This window comes from Leiobunum rupestre, chromosome 10 (genome assembly GCF_980474605.1).
Source record: "Leiobunum rupestre chromosome 10, qqLeiRupe1.1.hap1, whole genome shotgun sequence".
In the NCBI taxonomy this organism is placed as follows: domain Eukaryota; kingdom Metazoa; phylum Arthropoda; class Arachnida; order Opiliones; family Sclerosomatidae; genus Leiobunum; species Leiobunum rupestre.
Genome location: NC_143393.1, coordinates 56,989,140 through 57,013,222, shown reverse-complemented (window position 1 = coordinate 57,013,222; position 24,083 = coordinate 56,989,140). Strand labels below are relative to the sequence as shown.

At 39.4% G+C, this 24,083-nt stretch overlaps 2 protein-coding genes across 2 annotated transcripts; both read right to left on the bottom strand.

Annotated features, from left to right (window-relative positions):
• Nucleotides 1–5,473: 5,473 nt before the first annotated feature.
• LOC149926270 (uncharacterized) lies at nt 5,474–8,312 on the bottom strand. The gene is made up of 6 exons (XM_090161938.1): nt 8,295–8,312; nt 8,102–8,238; nt 7,468–7,702; nt 7,034–7,375; nt 5,860–5,964; nt 5,474–5,485 (listed from the first exon to the last, which is right to left on the bottom strand). Exons 1-6 carry the CDS (start codon nt 8,310–8,312, stop codon nt 5,474–5,476), a joined length of 849 nt encoding a protein of 282 aa, XP_090018064.1.
• Nucleotides 8,313–14,785: 6,473 nt separating this feature from the next.
• Nucleotides 14,786–18,157, bottom strand: LOC149926269 (uncharacterized). Its single transcript, XM_090161937.1, has 3 exons — nt 18,117–18,157; nt 15,304–16,226; nt 14,786–15,243 (listed from the first exon to the last, which is right to left on the bottom strand). Exons 1-3 carry the CDS (start codon nt 18,155–18,157, stop codon nt 14,786–14,788), a joined length of 1,422 nt encoding a protein of 473 aa, XP_090018063.1.
• Between the last annotated feature and the right edge of the window lie 5,926 nt (nt 18,158–24,083).

The following is a 24,083-nucleotide window of genomic DNA, read 5'->3' as shown; positions in this document are numbered from 1 at the left end:
TTGATTGTCTTGTCCTGGATGAAGTTCAGTGATTCTTGCCATTCTCCACTTGGTTGGAGGTAAATCTTCATCTTTGAGCAAGACCAAGTCGCCGACTCGTAGATTCGGTTTTGGTGTAGTCCACTTTGGACGTTGTTGAAGGCGAGAGAGGAATTCATTTCGCCAACGGTTCCAAAAGTGCTGCAGTACTTGTTGGCCCAATTGCCAACGTGACAGGCGGTTGACGTTTTCAGAAGTGAGATCGGGTTCGGGTATTGCGGTGAGCGCATCTCCGATTAGGAAATGTCCAGGTGTCAACGCATTGAAGTCGTTTGGATCCGAGCTTAACGCCGTTAAAGGACGTGAATTTAAGCAAGCTTCGATTTGGCAAAGAAGCGTTTGCATTTCTTCAAAGTTTAGAACCCTGGTGCCAAGAACTCGTTTCAGATGATACTTGACGGACTTCACCCCGGCTTCCCAGAGGCCTCCAAAATGTGGCGCTGCAGGCGGGTTGAAGTGCCAATTAATTCCTTCGTCTGCGAGCCATCGTGATACTTGATCGTTGTTGTTTGTAGAGACTATGAATTTGATGAATGTTTTCATCTCTCGATCGGCTCCTGTAAAGTTGGTTCCACAGTCGCTGTAAATGTCGGCGCATTTTCCTCGTCGAGCAACAAAGCGTTTCAATGCTGCCAGAAATGCTTCGGTGGTCATGTCACTGACAAGTTCAAGATGAATTGATCTTGTGGTAAAGCAAGCGAAGACGGCAATGTATCCCTTAAACCTGAAGTGACTTCGTCCCTTCATTAGTTTAAGGGTAAATGGTCCTGCGTAGTCGACTCCACACTTCAAAAATGGCCGAGCAGGATTTACTCTCGCTGGTGGTAAATCGCCCATAAGTTGCTTTACAGTGACTGCCTGCTGTCGTACACATGAAACACATATTCTGATATGGAAACGTATGGCATCACGAAGACCGACGATCCAATAACGTTTCTGTAAGACAGAAGTTAGTAGTTGAGCACCTCCGTGAAAATGTTTCTCGTGCTCGTGTTGTATTAGAAGTTCTGTTAATTTGCTCTGTCTCGGTAACAGTGCCGGATGCCTTTGTTCGTATGGTAAGTTGGAGTGGCAAAGTCTGCCACCAACTCTAAGAATCCCATCTTGATCGATGTACGGACGCATCGAAAGGATTTTACTTTTCCGTGGTAATTCTTTGTTTTGTTTAAGGCAAGCTATCTCTTCGTTAAAACTGTTGCTTTGGACGACCCGAATCCAATGGGATAGCGCCTTTTCGTTCTCTTCCTTCGATAAAGGTCCAGTAATCCTCAATTCTGTCGCTTTTCGCGAATTGAAGACAAAACGTAGAATGTAGGCGGTGATATGAATGAGTTTTTTAAGCGCCGAAAATTTGGAAAGGAGCGTGAAATCCATTTGATGATGTGTTACTAAAGAAATAATTCGTCTTTCCTCGGATAAACATTCATTTGGCTCTGAGAGTTCATGTAGTTCTTGCGTTGTTGCGGCGAAAATAAGGCACTGCGGTCCATGCCACCAGAGACCATGATTTCCCAGTTCGCTAGCGGATATTCCTCGAGAAGCGCAATCTGCAGGGTTGCTGTCTCCTGAAATGTGATGCCATTGCTCTCTCGGTAGTTTCTCGTGGATTTCTGACACTCGATTGGCTACGAACGTTTTCCAACGTTGCGGTGGAGCTTTCAACCAAGCTAAGACGATTGTTGAGTCCGACCAGCAATGAACATCAGCTATATCCAATCTCAATGACTCCCTGATCAGTTGAATCAGAGAAGCCAAACGTAATGCACCAGATAATTCCAGTCTCGGAAGTGTGATTTGTTTGAGCGGAGCGACTCCTGTTTTCGCAGCGATCAGTTGTATTTTGATTTGTCCGTTGTTATTCACCGTCTTCAGGTATACGGCAGCTGCGTACGCTTTCTCCGATGCGTCACAAAATCCATGCAGGCTAATGTCTGTAGCATTAGCTTGCGAAATGTGCCGTTGAACCGTAATGTTTTCAATTTCTGGTAAATCGGTTCGAAACGACCTCCATTTAGCTTCAAGTGGTTGGGGAAGTTGCTCATCCCAATTCAATTTTAGCTGCCACATTTCCTGTAACATCAGTTTCGCTCGAACGGTTACTGGTGCCAACAGTCCCAGAGGATCGAATATCCTTGCTGTATCCGAAAGAATCGTACGTTTAGTGATTGAACTTCTTGACGCTGGAGAAGTAACCATAAACGAGAAATTATCAGCCGAAGGAGTCCAATATAGGCCGAGAGTCTTGACTGATTCGTCGTTCTCGATGCATAGTGGCTTTTGTAAATCCTTCATGTTGGCTGGTAGTGTATCCAATAATGCAGCTTCATTCGACGCCCATTTCCTTATTTCAAATCCTGCTTGAGATGTAGCTTGCATGATTTCTGACTGAAGTCTTAAAACGTTCTCAATCGTTTCGTCTCCTGTCATTAGATCGTCTATGTAGAAGTCATTTTGTAAAGCCGAAGATGCCAACGGAAGTGTCTCTTTCACGTCATGGCCGAGTTGCTTCAAGACTTTAGTTGCTAGGTATGGCGCTGATGCGGTTCCATATGTAACCGTTAGCAAACGGTATTCGAGCAAGGGTTCGTGTGAGTTGTTTCGCCAAACAATTCTTTGAAGATCGGAGTCGTCTGGATGTACTCTAATTTGACGAAACATTTTGGCAAGGTCTGCTTTCATTACAATGCGATGTTGACGAAAGCGAATAAGGAGGTTGACCAAATCATCTTGAAGTTTTGGCCCCACTAGCAGATGATCGTTTAGGGAAACTCCAGTTGTAGATTTGGCAGAGGCGTCGAACACCACACGAACTCTCGTGGTGGTACTGTCTTCTTTGAATACCGCATGATGAGGCACGTAGTAAGATGGATTGGTTTCGATTTTTATTTCATTCGAGGGAATGAGTTCCATATGTCCAAGGGCAATGTATTCCCCCATGAACTTGCGGTACTCCTCATAGAGATTCGGGTTAACACGTAGACGTCGTTCTAAGTGAGAGAATCGACGGATTGCCATTTGTTTAGAATCTCCAAGTTTTGGTGCATCGTTTATCTTTGGTAATCGTACAGTGAATCTTCCTGTAGAGTCACGTGTATGTGATTCTTCAAAGTTCTTTTCACATTGAATTTCTGTTGGAGATAGTATTCTTCGAGGCTGGATGTCTTCTAGCTCCCAAAGATGTTTCAAATCTGCTTCCAATGTACAATGGTGGACCTTTATTTTCGAACTTCTTCCGGCCATCAGCAATGGACCGGAAACTGCCCATCCGAAAAGAGTATTAAAGGCACCTGGAAGACCTTCTTTCCCCTTGCAAATGCCATCTTGTAAGAGCTCTAGATACACGTCAGCACCTAGTAAAATATCCACTTGTCCAGGGCAATGAAAAGTTGGATCAGCAAGTGTTAAGCCTTTCAAGTGTAGACAATTTCCAGGATCGAACGGACTGTTAGGTAAATAATCCGTGACCTTTTTCAGGACGATTGCCTCGACGATGACCTCCGACGTGTTAATGATATTTGACTGAATATTCACCATGACACTGCCTTGAGAGGTGTTCATTCCGGTTGCTCCAATTCCGTCAACTGAGACGTTGAAACGTGTTCGCTTCAATCTTAGTTTCCTCGTGAATTGTTCCGTGATGAAACTGGCTTGAGAACCCGAGTCCAGAAGCGCTCGGGCTGGATAAAGTTGCTCGTCAAGTCGCTTGACTTGGACCATTGCGGTTGCCAAGATAACTTGGGTTGATCCAATTATTTCACGAGATGGGCATGAAACTACACCGGAGGTTGCCTTCGTCTTCGTTAATTCCTTCTCTTGATGTAGAAGTGTGTTATGTCGTGCGTTGCATTTCCTACAATGACCAGATTTGCAGTCATTGCTTTGATGACCGGTTCGTAAGCAATTGAAACACATGGCACTCCTCTTGACCATGTTCCAACGCTCGTCCGAAGATGCATTCAGAAAATTGGTACATTTGTATACAGAGTGTGTTTCGTTGCAAAAGTGACACGTCTCGCTTAGAGCACCATGATGAGCCTTTGTACTCGGTCTCTGATGTAATGGAGGCTTCGACTTGATTGCAGTAGTTGTAGGCGGAGCTGCTGCTAAGGCTCTGGCCCGTTGTTCAAGAAATGTAACGAGATCCTCGAAAGTTGGTCTTTCGGTCCCCCTCAGGGAAAGTTCCCATTGTCGGCGAGATTCTGAATCCAGTTTTTCCTTTACAAGATGAAGTAGTATGGAGTCCCAATGTTGTACTGGTTCTTTGAGAACCTTGAGCGCCCTTATGCATTCGGCGGTGGTATCGATGAGCGTTCGTAAAGCGGATGAAGATTCTTGGATGACGTTAGTTTGACTGAAGAGACGTTTTACGTGTGCATCGATGATTTCCCGGGTATTGTTGAACCGATTGTTTAAGATATCCCAAGCTTCCAGATAATTAGCGTCAGTTACCGGAATAGATTGAACTAGGAGCGCTGCTTCGTTTCGTAATGATGACTTCAAATACTGAAACTTCTGAGCTCCGGTGAGCGATTCGTTGTTGTGTACGGTGGCCGTGAAGAGATCATGAAATGGAAGCCAATCGACGTAACCACCGCTGAATGATGGAAGTTCCAGCTTAGGTAAACGTACATTACTAGCTGGTCTGACTTGTCTCACTGGAATGTTTGCTGCTCTTTCATTTGATTCAGTGACGAGTAGGATTGTCAGATCTTCGAGTCGAGCGACTAGAGGGTTGTATTCATCTTCGTGATCTGCTACCCATGCTGAATTTGTCACCTGTCCGGGCTAGGGGGACGCTGGCATAGGGCACTATGATGATAGGCCTCCGGTGGTATGGTGTCTGTTACTAGGTACACCGGGCTATAAATTCTGACAAACTGTCATCGCGAGAGGAAAACGTAGAGAACAGGTGTCGTCAGTGGTAGATCTGCTAGTGGCGCGAGTCGTATACGCCTCCGATTAAGTTTTTTATCAATTTAATTAATATGGTATGTTTCCAAAAAATTGTATTTCTAAAATATGGTGACTTAAGTGAAAAAAGTTTTTTCGAAATATAAACGTTTCCTTAAAAAAATTGTATTTCCTAATTATTATCGTTTCATTAATAAATATTGTATTAATTAAAATAAAATATTGTTTTTCAATTATTTTTTATTTTCCATGAACGCTTTATTATTACTCGGCGAGTCCATTATTATTGGAATGTGGTATAAAATTAAATTGGTAATAGTCTAGATAACTTGTTTAAGTTAAAAGAAATACCTGTGATAAGTTTTTCTAGTCGAGCCGTAACCTAAACAGTATCATTTCATTTGTTCTATAGTTATATATAGTTTGAATTTTAAATTTTGTTCTTGAATACCAATTGCCACAAGTTGTATCATTGAGAATTAAGATCAAATTAAAAAAATATTTTTCAACATTGATTGCTGAATTACTGATTTTTCTATTATTTAATAAAATATAAAAGTCCTAAAAATTAAAATATATCATACTAATTAATTAGAAACCACTAATAATAAATTTACAAATTTAATGATTATTTAAACAGCGGCAAATAAATTTCAGACGAATTGGCCACGATAACTTAGGACTCGAATTGAACTCGATAAAAATTAGGACTCGAATTGGACTCGTATTGGACTCGTATTGGACTCGAAAGCTTTAAACCTAATTCTTTAGGACTCGAGGACTCGATCAAGTCCTTAATATTTGGACTCGAGGACTCGCGAGTCCTAGTTTCTAAGACTCGAGACTCGACTCGAATTTCAAAAAACAGGACTCGAACACCCTTAGATATAACCAAATAATGTAGCTTACTTCATAAATTTGTTCTTCGAGAATGTGGTAAATTTTGTCAAAATTTATTATAAACAAATCTCTTGAATTCTCACAGCCCAAAATTAGGTTTAACTCTGTTTCAAGCTGAAAAAAATTATAAGGATTAAAGCTGCATAAAATATAAATATATATATATATATATATATATAAATAGTGTTTCATTGTCAGTGTGAAAGCTTTTTGACCAGTTAACTACAAGTTATTGCAACAGCTTTGGTGGGGAGCACAATTTTGATTTGCATGTTATGTAAATTTTTAATAGTCTTATAAATATTATATAATCCTATATTCCATTGTAGTTTCTAAATTTCACATAGTATAAGTTTTCAAAATATTTCATTAGGGGACATAAAAAAATATTATAATATTTCAGTGGCATGTTATCTGTTTGAGGGCATAGTTTTCCTACCCCCAAATACATATTTTATACCCCCTACTAGATTTGGGAGTTAATTTAAGAATAATTACACCTTTAACATATCTTAAAGAGCCACATCAGGTTTAAAAAACATATGGGTGAAAATCTCTTAACAGATCCGGTCAACCATATTCTGGGAATCTTTTAGCCTTATTTCTGGAGCTCGCACAGTTATACAATAGGTCAATTCTGAAAATTTGAGGATGAAATGTTTTATACCCAGGGCTATGAAATGAAAACTCACTTCTCCTATGTCGTAACGAGGAAAGACAACGAAACAGAAAGTCACGACATAGGGTAAGCGAGTCTTCACTTCATGCGGGTGTGAAAAGTTTCATTCACTGTCTTTTGGATTTGACTATATTCAATACAAGGATTTTTTCCTTTTAAGCGTGTTTAATTGGTACTGAGAATAATATCTAAATATCTTTGCATCCTCGTACTGAGCGCAATTAATTCTGAGGTAGGCGCAACACCAACAATTTTTAAAAATTGTCATTTATTTACACAAAAACAGTGTATATATATATATATATATATATATATATATATATATATAATGGCTTTACACTCCAGCAAAGTTTTCCATAAATATTTTCTGGAATTGGCTTAATCTATTTATTTAGGGCAGGGAAAAGCTGGAGGTTATTGGTTTTGAGGTGTTAAATAGTATGGAAAATAATATTTTTGGGGGGCAGGCTGAAGTAGTACTTATATTTGAAAAACTAAACTTACAAATTGGGCATCTGATAATTGTGGAAAGATTTCCAAAATTTCAGTATATGGACGACTGCTTTCCATTATCCATTTTCTTCTTTGTGGGTAAGTGGTTCTGTGAATACGAAGCAATTTTGGAATGTCCCTTGTTTCTTTCTGGAACTCAGTTTTAAGTTCGAGTAGAGCTGCCTCGTGACTAGTGCCTGTTGTTTCCAATTCCACACTATAGGATGTGGAAGCTGAGGTGACTTCTTTCCGTCTACGCTTGTTTTCAATTCCACCATCTGTGTTCGCATTTCTCTTTTTTTCAAGCCACCTGATGTGTCTTCCTTTCTGTGAAAGCTTTTGAATCAAATACCTCTAAAATAATCGACAGAAAACTTAATTTAAGAGTGTTCATACAAACTAGCAAAGGGTTATTGAATTTCAACCATAAATTTGGCCCAACTTACATATGGCACTTTGCTAGTCTTGTCAACATTTATGCATGGATATTTTTTGAACATTAGCTGTCCAACTGTGTCATACACTCCTTTGGTATCCACATTATATTTGGCAAGAAGACCGTATGCCAGCTGTGACACGAGTTCTGAATAAATTGCCATTGGCTTTCCTCCCACTAATCGAGATTCAACGTAATCCGAAAATTTTGGTATTGTAATTAGTTTTTTTTTCATATGATTGTGGCTAAAAAATGAACATTTTTGGATTAGTCTAAATAACGCAATTAATAGCTAGGCTGTCCCAACGCAGAACACATTAATGGCATGTGAAAACTAGAGATACTTGAAGTTTTGTTTTAAATATTTAATTTAATGTTTACAAAAAAAGGGTAAAACCTTTAAATTACTTGGTTTTATCATTAAAATGTTACTTTTTTGAAAATGTCACATTAGCTTCGCTTTATAAAAATTGCCAATGAAATATAATTGCAAATAAAAAGAAATTGCCCACACTACAAAACCGGTATTGATATGCATGTAGTTCCAGAAAAATGTTTTTTTTCTAATGCAGAATTTTGACAAATGAGCTCTTCTAAAAAGGACAGCCGAGTTAAGTCTACATGAAAAAAGTAAGCTTACCAACTCTTGTTGGTCAGAAATTTCAATCGCTGACAAATTGGAAGGATTTAGTGTGGTGTATACATCAATGTCACTGATGATAGAACTATTGTCATGTTCGAGACTAAGATCCGTTATACAAACATCCTGGACAACAGCAGCCTAAATTGAAAAACAATTACATTTTAGGTCCTTATAGAATAATATCACTACATAGCTTTGGCCATGACTGCCATTTTAGGTGAGATAGGGACACTAGCCTTCCACTATTGTGAAAGTGATATCACGAGGATACTCTGTATACAGTACGGATATCGTCCCTAAGTTCTCGTTGAGGAACAGAAAAGGTGGTGTTAACTGGGTGCTGGAGGGGCCTCCAGCCCTGCTTAATTCGTGGAAGGCGAAAAAGAAGCTCAATTTGGGCTACTCTGTGGTTGGAGTCAAAAGTTATGTGTATCTTCCAAGATGCTTTAAGTGCATGAAGATTGGACACATAGAAGGTGGGTGCATTGAAAATAGAAGGATCACAGCTACAAGGATTGTAAGAGTGATCTTAAAACTTGCAGAAACTGTGCCCTGAGTAATAGGGACAAGAATACCAAACACAACACTGCGCATTCAGCCCTGGATGGCCAGTGTCCTGTGTATAAGAAGGAGTTGGAGTTTCTAAAGACTAGAACCAACTATGGAGGTGAGTAGGAAGCTAAGCTGTCTGCAGGTCAACTTAGGCAAGGGCAAAACTGCAACCTCTGCGCTTAGACAGTCTTGCCAGGAAGGCTCTATAGACATTGCCTTACTACAGGAACCATACGCAATTAACGGTCGGGTAATAGGTCTACCCATGGGAACAAGGATCGTCTGTTCCCAGGACAATCCAAAGGGAGCTGTAGCTGTCTTCAACCCTCAGGCACAAGTGATCGTGCTCTACGAAGACTCTCACATGGTTGTGGTGGATGTGCTTTTGGGGAATCTAAGCTTATGCCTGTTCTCCATTTACATACCACCAAATGATGACATTGAATTCCATATCGATAAGATTGCGAATCAATTGGAAGTACAGAGTGGAAAAAAGGTTATCTTGTGTGGTGACTTTAACGCCCATCACGCGCTTTGGGGATCAAAGCATCACGATGAGAGGGGTAGGTTGTTAATCGACTTGTTCAACTCGTTTGATTTGAATGTCGAGAACGATCCGGGTAGTGGCCCGACGTTCTGGACCGTTAATGGTAAGAGCTGGGTGGATCTTACGGTATCCAGTATGGCAATTGCGAGTAGAGTAATTGAATGGCGTGTCAGCAACGAGGAAACATGCAGTGATCACAAATACATTTTCTTCGAAATTGGTGATCTTGTCCTGGAGAATGATTCGAATGCAATTCGTGTCAAGGATATTGATCTTGAAAGGTTACAAGATATTATCGTGCCTGACTTGGAGAGGTTGATGGAGTCTCCACTCAACAATGAGGTTGAGGTCGAGGCATGCGCGGTGGAGATTAATAATCTCATTATTGAGCGTTCGAAAGAATGTTCAAGTTTGCGTAATAATAAGGGGCACAAGTCCACTCCCTGGTGGACGAGCGAACTCAGTGAGAAGAGGAAGGAGTTACGAACGCTCAGGAGGAGGTTCCAAAGAACCAGGGACCATGCAGCCCGGGAGGCGCTAAAGGTCGAGTACCGTCGTGAGTCAAAAAGCTATAAAGCACTTATAGCAGACTCGAAGCTTAAGTCCTGGCAGGATTTCTGCACAAGGGTTTCAAGGGAGGATCCTTTCTCCCTACCCTATAAGTTGGCCACAAAGAAGGTCAAGTGTAAGAATGCATTAAATTGCATCAAGAAACCGAATGGTTCTTTGACCTCAGGTATTGAGGAGACGTGGTCTACTCTGTTGGATACCCTTTTTAAAGAGGACTCCTTGGATGATGATGAGGAGGTTCATACGACAATAAGGGAGTCATTGCACGAAGACTTCATGAGTCAGAATGATGAGCCATTTACGAGGGATGAGGTCTTGGAGACTATCAACTCTTTTAAGAAGGGCAAGGCTCCTGGTGAGGATGGTATCACCATCGAGCTTTTCAAGATATTTTTCTTAGCTTGCCCAGCGTTGTTTGTCAGGCTTTTCAACACGTGCCTCAGTATGGGATACTTCTCAAAACTTTGGAAGGTTGCTAAGTTAGTTTTTCTCTATAAAGAAGGCAGAGACAGGCAGGACGCTAAGGCCTACAGGCCAATCTCGCTTCTTCCGGTGGTAGGGAAGGTGCTTGATAAGCTGTTGTCAAGAAGGTTGTATTACTTTCTCCACAGCAACAAATTGCTTAGCGATAAGCAATTTGGGTTTAGACATAGTCGATCCACGACTCACTGGCTAACCAATATGGTGAACCAAATCAGGGATAACAAAGCAAATAATTGTCACACCAGTCTGATATCTCTAGATATCGAGGGTGCTTTTGACAATGTGTGGATTCCAGGAATCCTACACGGTTTAAGGAACTTTAAGTGTCCGAAGAACATATATGAGACATATGTTAACTATCTGAAGGATAGAGTTGCAGTGGTGAGGGCAGGTAGTACCTCTGTACGGAGAGTACTGACCCGCGGCTGCCCTCAGGGTTCATGCAGTGGACCTTTGCTATTCAATGTGGTTATGGATAGTGCACTGAGGATTGAGTATCCAGAGGATTCTCTAATCCAAGCCTTCGCGGATGACTTGCAGTCATTATTTTGGGGCACGTCCAGGCGTGCTCTCGAAACCACGGGTAAGGTGATCGTGGATAAATTGACTAAGTGGAGCCAAGTCTATAAGCTGAGTTTTTCCATTAAAAAGTCGGCGGCTATCACCTTCGCCGCAAAATCCACAATGAAAAGGCTCCCAATCTATAAGATGGGAGCCGTCAACATTGCAAATGTTGACAAGTTGAAAGTTGTCGGTGTCACCATCGACAGCAAGCTTTCCTTTCTTCCTCATCTCGAGGAAGTAAGTGTCCGGGTGACGAAGCTGGTGCAAAGCATTGCTTGTTTTGCAAAGGTTGAGTGGGGCCTCGACCATAAAGCGTTAAGGACTATCTACAATGGGTGTATTGTGAGAGTAGTGGCTTACGCTTGCGGTGCTTGGTGGAAGAGCACGCAAAATAGTGTGATGGTGAGGAAGTTGAGCTCAATTCAGAGAATTGCGGCCCTTCGTATTACTTGTGCTTACCGGACTGTCTCGAGCGATGCGTTGCGGATCCTTGCTGGTATTCAACCGTTAGACCTGGTGGTGAGTCAGGAAGCTGCTGTGTTCAGGTCCTTTTCTTTTAGAGAAGACAGTAAGCACTGTGGGGTGGAGTTACGTGGTGGTAACTACCTCTACCCAGGCGACCCATGGGAGGACCACCCAGCGGTCAGTAGCAGTATAAACATCACAGAGCAACTACCCAATGGCAATGGGATAGAGGTGTTTACTGACGGTTTGTTGTCCGGTCGGGGTGCCGGAGTGGCATTTGCTGTGTACAGAGATGGTGTGGAAGTGTACAATGAGGTCACTCGCATTAATGGTAAGGTGGATGCGTTTTCTCTTGAGCTGTTAGCAATACATGAGGGTATTTGCTGGTTAAGGACGCATGGTCAACGTCCTGGTGTTGGTGCAACGGTTTTTACAGATTGTCTTTTTGCTATTAACGCATTAAGCAATCATAAAAACAATCATGGTTTATGCCATGATATCCGTAAGGTATTAAAACGGATGGAGACTCAAGTCAACTTTACTTGGGTAAAGTCGCACACTGGGTGTGCAGGGAATGAAAGGGCTGACTTTCTTGCAAAGTCAGCAACCGATCTTCCCGAGGAGAAGGAGATGAAGCCAACTAAGTTGGTGATTAAAAGGTGGCTCAATGAGGTGACGACTCAAAGGTGGCAGGAGTCGTGGGATGAGAGTGAGAAGGGAAAGGTAACTAAGAGGTACTTTCCTAAGGTCAATGGTAGCTTCAACACGAATTACTATTTGACGCAAATCCTAAGTGGACACGGTAAGTTCCCACTCTACCTGTTCAACTTGGGTCATATTGCATCGCCCAAATGCATATGCGGTGCTCTGGAAGCAGACTCAGAGCACTATGTTCGTAATTGTCCTAGAACGAACCATTTGTTAAGGAGACCAATCCGCGAGAATGGACTCCACAATCTGGATAACGAAACGATCAACGATCTTGAACGCGTAATGCGTTATATCGTTGTGAATTTTGACGAACTCACGAGTGAGTCGTGAGTAGGAGATGCAGGTATACGGGTGTATACCGTTATGTGTATGTGATTTAGGAAGCATTTCCTATCTTTGTATACAGGTCGACGGCTCGGCCGGGACAGATGATGAGTAACCCCTGTAATGCTTTGGTGGTGCACGGGGTATATAAATACAACAATCTGATGTATACAGTACCGCCTAGAACAAAGTTCACTTAGCGAGCGCTCGCTTAAAGCGAAGCCGGGGTCTGGCAGCAGCCCTAGCTCATGTTTCCCCCCCATAAGCGCCACTTTAAGCGAGCGCTCGCTTAGTGAACTTTGTATAGGCGGTACTGTAAAACCTCAGGCCCTCAAGGGGTCGGAGTGTGCACTAACTGGTGGCTTTACCGGGGAGTCGGGGTCCGGCTCTTGTAACCCGTAAGGGCGGTGGCGCACTGGGAGATGTTAGCTCCGTCCAAAGGGTCCTATCTCGAACCTCCGACATCGGTCAGGTGTGGGCTTGGACAAAACCAATATAAAACACAACCAAAATAATTAGTACAAAGAAACTAGATTGACCTGCATGAACAACAGTTAGTACGATTTCATAGCTCACTAAATACCAAAGGGTGGTTAGATTTTTTCCAACCACTTTAAGCCTGACGTAAGGCCATGAGCCAATAAATTATAAAAACCTTTAACTGACCCATGGTCAGGCATTAATTTTTTAGTTCTAATTTCTTAGTCTAAAAAACCCTTAGTTCTATGGGCTAATATGTTTCACAAAAATACATTAAAAATAACTGATAATCCAAATTGTTGTTTTCATAATCCTCACTTTCCGTCAATATCATTAGTAATTCACCAGAAAATAGTGATAAAACTTGGAAATCATCAATTTCAGTTCCATCTGATTGTAAAACAACTTATATTCCTAAATTTGCATCAATACTCAATTTTGCACATGCTGAAATATAGGTGAAAAAATTATAACAGGATTGGTTAGCTAATTAATGTATCATTTACCAATAGAATTACCTGTTGTAATAAATTCATGAAAGTTGGACGCCACTATTGCTTTCTTGGTTTTTCCATCTCTAGGTGTTATCTTAAACACTGGCATATTAATATTGATTGTGGGAAAAACCACAATTAAAGCTCAACTAAATTGTATTATTCACAAGAATATATCCAAGTTCACATTTATCTAAATTAAAACTTAGTCTTGCTATGCTCTTTCTATAACTTTTAAATAATTGAAAGTCCCTAATTCTTCTAATAAAGGAATGTTTTTCAAACAGTAAAGAGTACTTTCTTTATAAGGTAGAAAAACCAGCCAATTGTGAAACTCATAGGAACAAGAAATTGTTGGGGGATTCCAAGAAATACTGTGTGTGAAAAAATTTGGAGGAACACCTGCATATTGGGCAATATAGACTATTCCAAACAGAAAATTATTGGGGAATTCCAAGAAATACTGTTTTTGTGAAAACATTCAGAGGAACACCTCCCTGCATATTGGACAAAAAAGGCTATTCCACCAATCCTTTAAGCTCACTGATTAATAAAAAGACTACTGAAAATTTAAATAATTTTAGCTATGTAGTACTGTCTTTTTAAAAATAAATATTAAATGATAATGTAGATAGGTTATATGCTCTATTTAATCTGAACACAGAACTAAAAAGCAGTAGAAAGATAACACACTTCTTAAATTGATACTTCATAGCAAAAATTAGAGTACTTCAACATTATCTACATTGTAGAGCATGATGTAAAATTTGTTTTCCATAATATGAGTAACTTGAGGCCACATGTACTTGAGTTGTTTTATCGGATATAAAATCTTATTTCCATAGTTCGGTTTCGTACAAACATATCGATTCAAATGTTTATCGAAATAGTTGATTTTAGCTGCAATGGCAATTATATATGCCTCAAGATTTATGCAAACGGGATTAACAACAACCATAAAAGTTGGTCCACTTTCTTCCGAGAATTCTTTAACTAAAACGGTATCGCTCTCATAAACATGTCCATATATTGAAATTGCACGGCTGATGTGCATTGATTTCGTATCAGCTGCATTTACATCAAACAAAAATAGTAGAGCCTTTAAATCATCTTCTAAATTTCAGTCATAGCCTTCTTTAATTTGATCAACATTACCAAGAAAATGTGGGTTTTTTCCGCCATAGCCATTTGCTTGTTGTAAACAGAGCCATCGTTGTTGTTTAAAAGCCATTGTTTTCGGTACAGATTTAAAACATCTCCCCTTTTCCCATTTAAAGTAAGAGTGCTTACTCTCAAATCTCATGATATCTTATTGGGCCATAGTTTCTAAGTTGCTCAGGAAAATGTATTAAGTAGTGCATCTTTGGAGTAAAATTGGAGTCGGGATACAAAACTTGAAAATTTTCATTGTGTTCGGCAATTAGGCATTTTAAAGTTACAGCAGTACTGTCATTGGCGACTGAAGAGAGGCATACCTGCGTTATTTGGGTTAAGATCAACGTGGATAACCAATGGGTACATCACTCCCAATGTACAAAGGCATAAGAAATAGTAGTGTTTTCATAGCGGAAGCAGTTTGTTTCAAATCACCATTCTCCATCAAATGTTTTTTTTCTATTAAAGAAGGTTTCACTTCAAGTTCCTGTTTTTTATATTTAAATGACTGAATAGCAAAGTTCAAATACTCGAGGCTAAACAGCTTAAGCTCGTAAATAAAATGATGAAGCATTAATTTGGTTTCTAATTTTACAACTCCCTCAAGTAGTACATGCATAGGGTCTATAAGAAGGTCCATGGTTACATTGAAATTAGGTATTCCTAATAATTCAGATTTTTTATTAATACCATACTTCCTTGACCAATATACTCTAGCTTTTTTGGAGCAATTTTCTAATACTGTCAAACGGTCACTATGTTCAGTTTCGTTACGAAGTTGAAAAGATTCTGACAACACTGAAGAATTTATTTATGGTTTTTCAATTTCACACGTTCGGCATAGTTTAAACGCGTTACCAACTCCTTCCTTGAATCCACCAATTTCTTGTGAAGCAAGGGTATCCCCCAGAACGAAACCCAACTGGCCTTTCACTATTCTTTCTACCCCATTGATTAGACATGTAATACCCATTGCGAAATTTTGCATTTCATGTTTGAACTGTTCTAACACTGCATTTGTTGAAAATTTGTTGATATCTTTTTGCTTTGCAACAGCTAGAAGTTGTATGGAAGTTAACGTTGAACGCCAGTATGGGGGAATATTCAGAAGTTGCCAATATAATACCGTTACTTTATGAATTTTGGCGTGAGCCCCGATAGGATTAGCAATTTCCAAATCATCCAGATATAAGGAAAACATTAAATTTAACACCCCGTTTGCATCTACAATAACTGGGCATTTAAGTTTCATTTCTTCACCATCAAAAACACCCGATATAATGTTACTATTGGGCCGGTTCGATAAAATTGTTTCGTCAACTTCAGGCATAACAAGCAAATTTTTAACGGAAGACACAAATGGTATATATTGCGCAAAAAACGTTCTAACATTATTTGGATGCATGTTGATATCACCTAATTTCAACGCTATTGGTTCGACAAAGTTCATCCTAGTTTTGAAAAAAATATCTCTCTTATAGGGGGTTTCCAAGCCTTCAAACAAATTTCTTCTTCTATCGCCAGTTTTTGCTTGCTTATAATGATCAATGAGTTCAGAGGTACTCGTCATAATATCAGATATTAATTCATCCGATAAACCGTGTTTTTCTTTGAGTTTCAAGAGGTAACCAGCTTCAATATAATGCTGGGCAGATATAAGTGGGTCTGCATTTGTTTCATTTTGATCTTGATTAGTCAACTCTAAGTTAGGAAAATCTATCTCATCAATTCGAAAATTATTTGAATCTTCATCATCGTTTGGATGTTTTCTAAATTTATGACTTCGATAGGAATTATTATTTTTAAAAGTTACACCACATAAATGGCAACGAAATGAAATTTTATCACAGTATTTATGATAACGTAGAGTATGTTGAATTAATTGTTCATCATATTTTGTGAAGAAAGAACAGTACTGACACACTTTCAAATTGTATAAGTATAAATTTAAAAATGACACCTATCGCAGTTGGTTTACATACTATTTATCTGAGAAATCCAATAAATTTGATATCTTTTTAACTGAAAAATTCTAGTTGTGATAGCCTTATCATAGCTTTATTTAAAAACAATCCTCTGAGAAAACCAATAAAATTTTATGTTTTCACTTAAAATGCCCTTTTCCCTCAATATTCTAGATGTGATAGCCTCATCGTAACTTGATTTAAAAAGAATTATCTGAGAAAACCAATAAATTTTAATGTTTTCACTTTAAATGCCCTTTTCCCTCAATATTCTAGTTGTGATAGCCTTATCGTAGCTTGATTTAAAAATAATCCTCTGAGAAAACCAATAAAATTTGATGTTTTCACTTAAAATGCCCTTTTCCCTCAATATTCTAGATGTGATAGCCTTATCGTAGCTTGATTTAAAAATAATTATCTGAGAAAACCAATAAATTTTAATGTTTTCACTTAAAATGCCCTTTTCCCTCAATATTCTAGTTGTGATAGCCTTATCGTAGCTTGATTTGAAAATAATCCTCTGAGAAAACCAATAAAATTTGATGTTTTCACTTAAAATGCCCATTTCCCTCAATATTCTAGTTGTGATAGCCTTATCGTAGCTTGATTTAAAAAGAATTATCTGAGAAAACCAATAAGTTTTCACTTAAAATGCCCATTTCCCTCAATATTCTAGATGTGATAGCCTTATCGTAGCTTGATTTAAAAAGAATTATCTGAGAAAACCAATAAATTTTAATGTTTTCACTTAAAATGCCCATTTCCCTCAATATTCTAGTTGTGATAGCCTTATCGTAGCTTGATTTAAAAATAATCCTCTGAGAAAACCAATAAAATTTGATGTTTTCACTTAAAATGCCCTTTTCCCTCAATATTCTAGTTGTGATAGCCTTATCGTAGCTTGATTTAAAAATAATCCTCTGAGAAAACCAAGTCATTTCAATAATAGTGTATAAAAAGTTTACAAACTTGTAATCTGAAGTCAATAAAATTTAGCATTAGCATAGGCTTAAATTGTTATTCATTTCACGACTCCTAATCACTCTTCTGGCGTTTTGAGCTGACGATATCAATAAAAGGTACCGCGCATATGATAATCCAAAACGTTATTAAAAAAAATAACAGAATAATAATAATTGTAATAATGATAATTGCATAATAACGTACTGCGAACTTATAAGCCTCCAAGAAAGTGGCGCAGATATAATGTCACATGGTTTTTTCCCTGTTTAAAACTTAAACGCGCTAAATACCAATGTTTAGTTTAGTGTTTAGTAAAGAATGCATTTAGGTTGAGCACGTTTTCTATACATAAGCGGGTCAGATAAAACATTTAGCATGGACGTGTTTAGTAGGTTAACGCTATGGCGTTTAAAATAAGAACATAATTATATATAATTATATATATAATTTTTGGTTTATATTTTGAACATGTTTAGCTTCAAAAAAAATGTTAGAAACCTAAACATAGTTTTTTCTGTGTAGAATCAAGTTCGTTAGTAAGTGATGTCCCCGTATTTGCAATGTGCGGCCTCATTTTGGGCAACGTAAATCGAGTGCCTTTACGAAAATCCATTATTTTAAAGTAAGGTCAAAGGTAAGAGAAAACAGAAGACCGTGCGAGAAAACGACTTACCTGAAAATGAACTCTAGGCGAGCTGGTAGTCCACTTATATCACCAAAATGACAAATTGGATATAAGCTAACTTTCTCCCAGAGTTAAGACAGCCATTACTCGGAAGTTTCATTATGTATTTCGCACCAGTTTTCATGAAGCAAATGATATTTCTTTGTTTCCCGAAGCAAATGGTATAAAGTAATATGGAGGTAACGGAGTTACGCGGTGGTTACTTATATTCACTCGATTTCCTCAAGTGAATAGATTTAAGTCTTACTGGGCAAAGAAGTTACGCGGACGTTACGTTTCGTATTTGTCTCTCGGTTTCCCGAAGAGAATGAACTTAAGGGATAACATGTTACGGGAAAGCTACAATTCATATTTTCACTCATTTTACTGAAGCGAAGGTTCTACTGTCGTATTTCATAAAGAGAAATATACTTATGTGTAACAGAAATAAACTTTCGTGTAAAAGAAATATCCATCAGTGTCTTAGCTTCCGCCAAATATAATTCCGTGTAAGCGTTTCGCGAGTCTATATTTAGTCAGTTTTTTAAATTCCGCCAAGTATACTTCCGTGGAATATGCTTCGGTGCAAGCGTTTCACGAAAGCCTTTATCAAGTCAGTTTTTTAAATTCCGCCAAGAATACTTCCGTGGAATATGCTTCCGTGTAAGCGTTTCGCGAAAGCCTTTACCGAGTCAGATTTATAAATTCAGCCAAGTATACTTCCGTGGAATATGCTTCCGTGTAATCGTTTCGCGAAAGCGTTTAACAAGTCTATATTTAGTCAGTTTTATAAATTTCGCCAAATAATCTTCCGTGTAATATACTTCCATGTAAGTGTTTAGCGAGTCTTTTTGTTAGTTTTCTAGCCTACGTGAACCTTTTCCGTCAAATATAATTCGGTGTAAGCTACTTTTGTGTAAGCGTTTTGCGAAAGCCTTCCTATTTTTATTACCGTAAATGAATTGTAAAACTCTATATACAGCTGAATTTTGCTCCTATAAAAGCCCGCAAGTTTTCATTCATTTCTTTAAACAATCTCTTCGTGGTAAGTACATTGGATTCGGGATAATACCTAAACTTCGTGCTGGTAAATATAATATGAGCCTTACGTTATACCTGCGTTGACATTTCAGTAATAAGGGAACTCCCTGGGAAGATTTAATTGCTTTCGCCGGTCCACTAGTAAACTGGCCTGATAATTATATAACGATATTTTGGAACCGCCCGGACGACGGCGACGAAGAGCTTTTCGAGCGACTGTTATCAATTGCCAAATTTGGATTTGCCAACCGAGTTCCAAAGAATTCACTAGCGCATGTCACGTCGGAGGTTGTTGCGAGATGATATTTGGTTTCCTTTATGGTTTCTTGGAAGAGGACGCGCGTTTTCGCAGGCCACCTGGTCTTACGACGTTCGTCGGCAGCAGGTGATAAATTTGGAAAGAGAAAGCGGTAAGAGACAAAACGTCTTTAAAGCGTTGTCCTTTATTCCGTCCAGTAAAATTTTTTATATATTTCTTTAAAATTTATTTTAATTTTCATTTATATAGTTTAAATTATATAAAGGCTATATTAAGTCAAATTTCTAACCTTCTAATACATCATAATTGCAAAATTTGTTAGCAAGTGGAAGCGCTACATAGAGGACAGCCGCAACCCAAAAGGAGAGCTGGGTACATGCACGGATTCCATATTCTTTACAGCAATAAGGAAATTATTCCAAACCACAATTTAATAAGCCTAATAATACTTTCCCATAATATTAACATGAACATAGAAATGCTTACGCGCAAGTGTCTTTCGAGAAATTGTCCTTCACGGAAGATTCTAAAAAATAGCGAATAAGAGCGAATAAGGGCGCAGACGAGCGAAAAAAGGTGAAAAAGGGTGAATTCATAAAGTCCTAACCTAACCTAACCTATGGGCCCTAAAAGGCTCCTAAAGTCCCTTAAAGGCTCTTAGGTTGGGGTCCTAAAATTCATTAAGTACTAACCTAACCTAACCTGTACCTGTACCTGTACGTTGCGTGAGAGTTCGCATTAACGTTGCGTGAGAGTTTGTCTTAACGTTGCGTGAGAGTTCGCTGAGAGTTTGCATTAACGTTGCTTGAGAGTTCGCTGAGAGCTTGTATTAACATTGCGTGAGAGATAAAACTACTTAGCTGGGTGAGAGATGTCTGTGAGATATGTATAGTAAAGGTGAAGGAGAGACGATGTATGTATATGTATATGGAGAGTTAAGGTGAAGGAGCTGACTAGCGTTGCGTGAGAGTTGGCTGAGATTTTGACTTAACGTTGCGTGAGAGGTGGGTGAGAGTTTGAAGTAACGTTGCGTGAGCGGTAAAACTACTTAGCTGGGTGAAAGATGTCTGTGAGATTCAATAATAATACATTGGGCGAAACTGGATGTAAATGGTAAGTAATATACTGAAACGCTATGGAAGAGTTATTTTAGAAGCTTGAACCATCGCTTGGTACGGGCCGTTTTAGTATTTTCTTGGATTTTGAAATATTAATTCTCGATTAGATAAATGGGCTCTATAGAAAGCTTCAGGGTTGTTTAAGGTCTCCTACGAACGACGGCGGTATCATCCTTAACCTTCGCTCGGTACGGGCCGTTTTAATAATTTCTTTGTTTTTGAAATATTAATTCTCGATTAGATAAATGGGCTCTATAGAAAGCTTAAGGGTAGTTTAAGGCCTCCTACGAACGACGGCGGTATCCTCCTTAACCTTCCCTCGGTACGGGCCGTTTTAATAATTTCTTTGTTTTTGAAATCTTAATTCTAGATTAGATAAATGGGCTCTATAGAAAGCTTAAGGTTAGTTTAAGGTCTCCTACGAAGAACGAACTTGTGATGGGTGAGATTGAGTCTTAACATTGCGTGAGAGTTCGGTGAGTTTTATTTATCGTTGGGTGAGAGATTGTTGAGGGACTGAAAATAATACGCTGGTTGAGAGGTGGGACAATTGTCGATTGGCGGGGATTCCTGTGATAGGCATTTGACGCGTGGGCAACAGTTAGGAGAGAGGTTCGTGAGTGCTGTGTGAAAGTTCTACTTAACGTTGGGTGGCAGTTAGCTAAGAGGTCCGTAAGTGTTCGCTGAGATTTCTATTTATCGTTGGGTGAGAGATTGTTAAGGGATTGAAAATAATACGCTGGTTGAGAGGTGGGATAATTGTCGATTGGCGGGGATTCCTGTAATAGACCGTTGTCGCGTGGGTGGCAGTTAGCTGAGAGTTCTAGTTAACGTTGGGTGAGAGATTGTTGAGGGATTGAAATTTATACGTTGGTATTGGAAGGTGGGGAAATGTATTGGCTATTGAAAGTCTGGCAATGCGGGAAATATATTTTATAAAAGATATTCGAGTAAAGTGGGAAATGTAATTTTATAGGAGGTAGTCGGGTAAAGAGGGGAATTTAAATTTATAGAAGGTAGTCGGGTTAATCAGATATAGGGGTGCCTTGCTTCTGTTAAGGTCATTGTATCGTTTTCCTTCATGCGGGTGAGTTCATAATTTCGTGGTCCTCGTTTTGGGAAAGGCCGTGTTGTTTAAGTGAGAGGTCCGTGAGTGTTCGCTGAGATTGGGACTTAACGTTGGGTGAGAGATTGTTGAGGATTGAAACTAATACGCTGGTTGAGAGAATTGGAAGGTGGGGATATGTATTGGCTATTGGAAGTCTGGCAAAGCGGGAAATATATTTTATAAAAGAAACACGAGTAAAGTAGGAAATGTAATTTTATAGAAGGTAGTCGGGTAAAGAGGGGAATTTAAATTTATAGAAGGTAGTCGGGTTAATATGTTATTTGGGTGCCTTGCTTCTATTATGGTCAGTGTATCGTTTTCCTTCGTGCGGGTGAGTTCATAATTTCGCGGTCTTCGTTTTGGCAAAGGGTTTGTTGTTTAAGTGAGAGTCCCTTCAGTGTTCGCTGAGATTGCGACTTAACGTTGGGCGAGAGATTCAGGCGATAGGTTTTAGGCGCGTGGGTGAAAGTTTCTGAAGGGGCTTTTAGGTAATAAGTGTTTTATGTGGGAGATTTTGTCAGTGTTTTTGGTGTAGGTGTTCGGTTGTGTTAGATTATACTAATAATTTTATTTTTGCAGATTCGTTTCGTTCAAACTGAGCTTGAAATAGGTTTTTGGAAATTAAATAAGTTTAATATTATTATTATCCGGCGATCATAAAACAAGAATGATTGGCGCAAAGTGAGATCGGGCGTCACCGATTTAGTGGTCGTTGACGACGTGGCAACCGAAAACTGGGTGCCCCAGGATTTTTTGAATTTTACGATGATAGATAGAGACATTGCCATGGATGTCAAATATGGCAGCGTCAATTTGGAAGCTGGAGTAGGCAGGTTCATCTGCTGTAATTCCGAAAAAGTGTTGTGGCCAAAATCGGTTCAGCCCGAAACAAGGAAGGCGTGCTCATGCCGGATGGACATTCATCGTCTTAAAGAGCCGTGGTTTAAAAAAGAGCCAGACGTGGACGAACCGCTAGCCTCAACTTCAGAACCTTTCAATTTGACCTGGCGAGATTGAGGCAACGTGGAGTATATAGTCCAGAGGGGTCTTACGGATTGGAAACGGGAGCTGCTTCCGCTTCCGTGGACATCGTGATCGCTCTTGTTGCTATCGGCGAAGGAGAAGTATCTTCGGGTAGCGGCTCGTCATCGAGGGTTAAACTCGTGAAATTCAAGAGCGGGTGGTTGCGGGATGGAGATGTGGAAGCGGCCACTGCTCTTCAGAGCATTAATGGCTCTTGCGCCGAGTTAGTGGCGGGAAAGCGTTTGTTAGATGTAAGTTTAGATGAATCCGCGATGCCCCTTTAAAGAAGTTTCTTAACGTCCACGCCCGTCAACACTGGGGAAAACCAGGTAATTGCCGAAAACAGCAACTTGTAGCTGCGGGAAATGTTATATAATAGTTTATTCGAAGTTGAATAATTGTGCAGAATTTAAATTATTATTTTTGTTAATACCCTTTGGTTATATTTTTGATAATTGATTTTTATTTTATGTGTAAAACTGTTTCACTTAATAACGAGCTTTGTATGATTTTGTTCTTGATGACAGTAAAGAGAATTGTTGTATGAAAATGCATTTCAGTGTGTTAGTATTCAGGATTAAGGTAAGTGTCGGATTGTAGAAGAAGGAGCTAAATGGTAAGTGAGTCGTGTTCGGTATTTAGGTTGAAGGTAAGGTATTACTTTTTTGTGTTTCTTTGCAGGAAGACGTGTATTGACGACGGGACGGACGGCGTGAGAAACAGGAGTGAAATGGTAAGTGAGTCGTGTTCGGTATTTAGGTTGAAGGTAAGGTATTACTTTTTTGTGTTTCTTTGCAGGGAGACGTGTATTGACGACGGTACGGAAGTGATTATCGACGGATGGTCTAAATAAAAGGAGAATAAGGAGTTAGTACCTGATGACCCTGTAAAGTGTGGAATTTCTTTAACTATTGGCTACACGGTATGATAGGGCATATACTTAGGAGCTGGTAACGCTGTATAAGGAGGAATGGGTAATTTATTGCTGGTAACCCTATAAAATGGGGAATATACTTAGGAGTTGGTAACGCTGTATAAGGAGGAATGGGTAATTTATTACTGGTAACCCTGCAAAATGGGGAATATACTTAGGAGTTGGTAACGCTGTATAAGGAGGAATGGGTAATTTATTACTGGTAACCCTGAAAAACGGGTATATAAACACGGTTATAGCTGTGTAGAATCAGTTGCTATTTGGATTTCGTAAAGCTCGGACGTTTAACTAAATCGTGATGGAATCTTTTTCGATTGAGTGGTTTACCGCTGTTTATTTAAAAGAACGGAGTTGCGTGCTGATTGGGCCGACCGGCATTGGAAAAACCACTTTTGCGAAATCGCATTTTAAAAATCCCGCGGTGGTCCGATGCCGGGAGGATTGGAACTTGGTGAACGTCGGAGAGATAGATGGTGTCGTGTTTGACAACATGAACACGCGGGTGTGGAGTCCTCTCTAATTTTTGAGGTTGGTAGATGTAGCCGAGCCCTACGTCCAGGAAAG

Coding starts and splice junctions, on each gene's coding strand:
- LOC149926269 (XM_090161937.1), bottom strand. CDS start 18,157: ATGAAACTTCCGAGTAATGGCTGTCTTAACTCTGGGAGAAA. Junction 16,227..18,116: donor TGTCTTAACTCTGGGAGAAA/GTTAGCTTATAT, acceptor TTCCTATCGAAG/TCATAAATTTAGAAAACATC. Junction 15,244..15,303: donor TGGATTCAAGGAAGGAGTTG/GTAACGCGTTTA, acceptor TAAATTCTTCAG/TGTTGTCAGAATCTTTTCAA.
- LOC149926270 (XM_090161938.1), bottom strand. Junction 7,703..8,101: donor GAAATTTCTGACCAACAAGA/GTTGGTAAGCTT, acceptor TTCATTTTTTAG/CCACAATCATATGAAAAAAA. Junction 5,965..7,033: donor AATTATCAGATGCCCAATTT/GTAAGTTTAGTT, acceptor AATTTTTTTCAG/CTTGAAACAGAGTTAAACCT.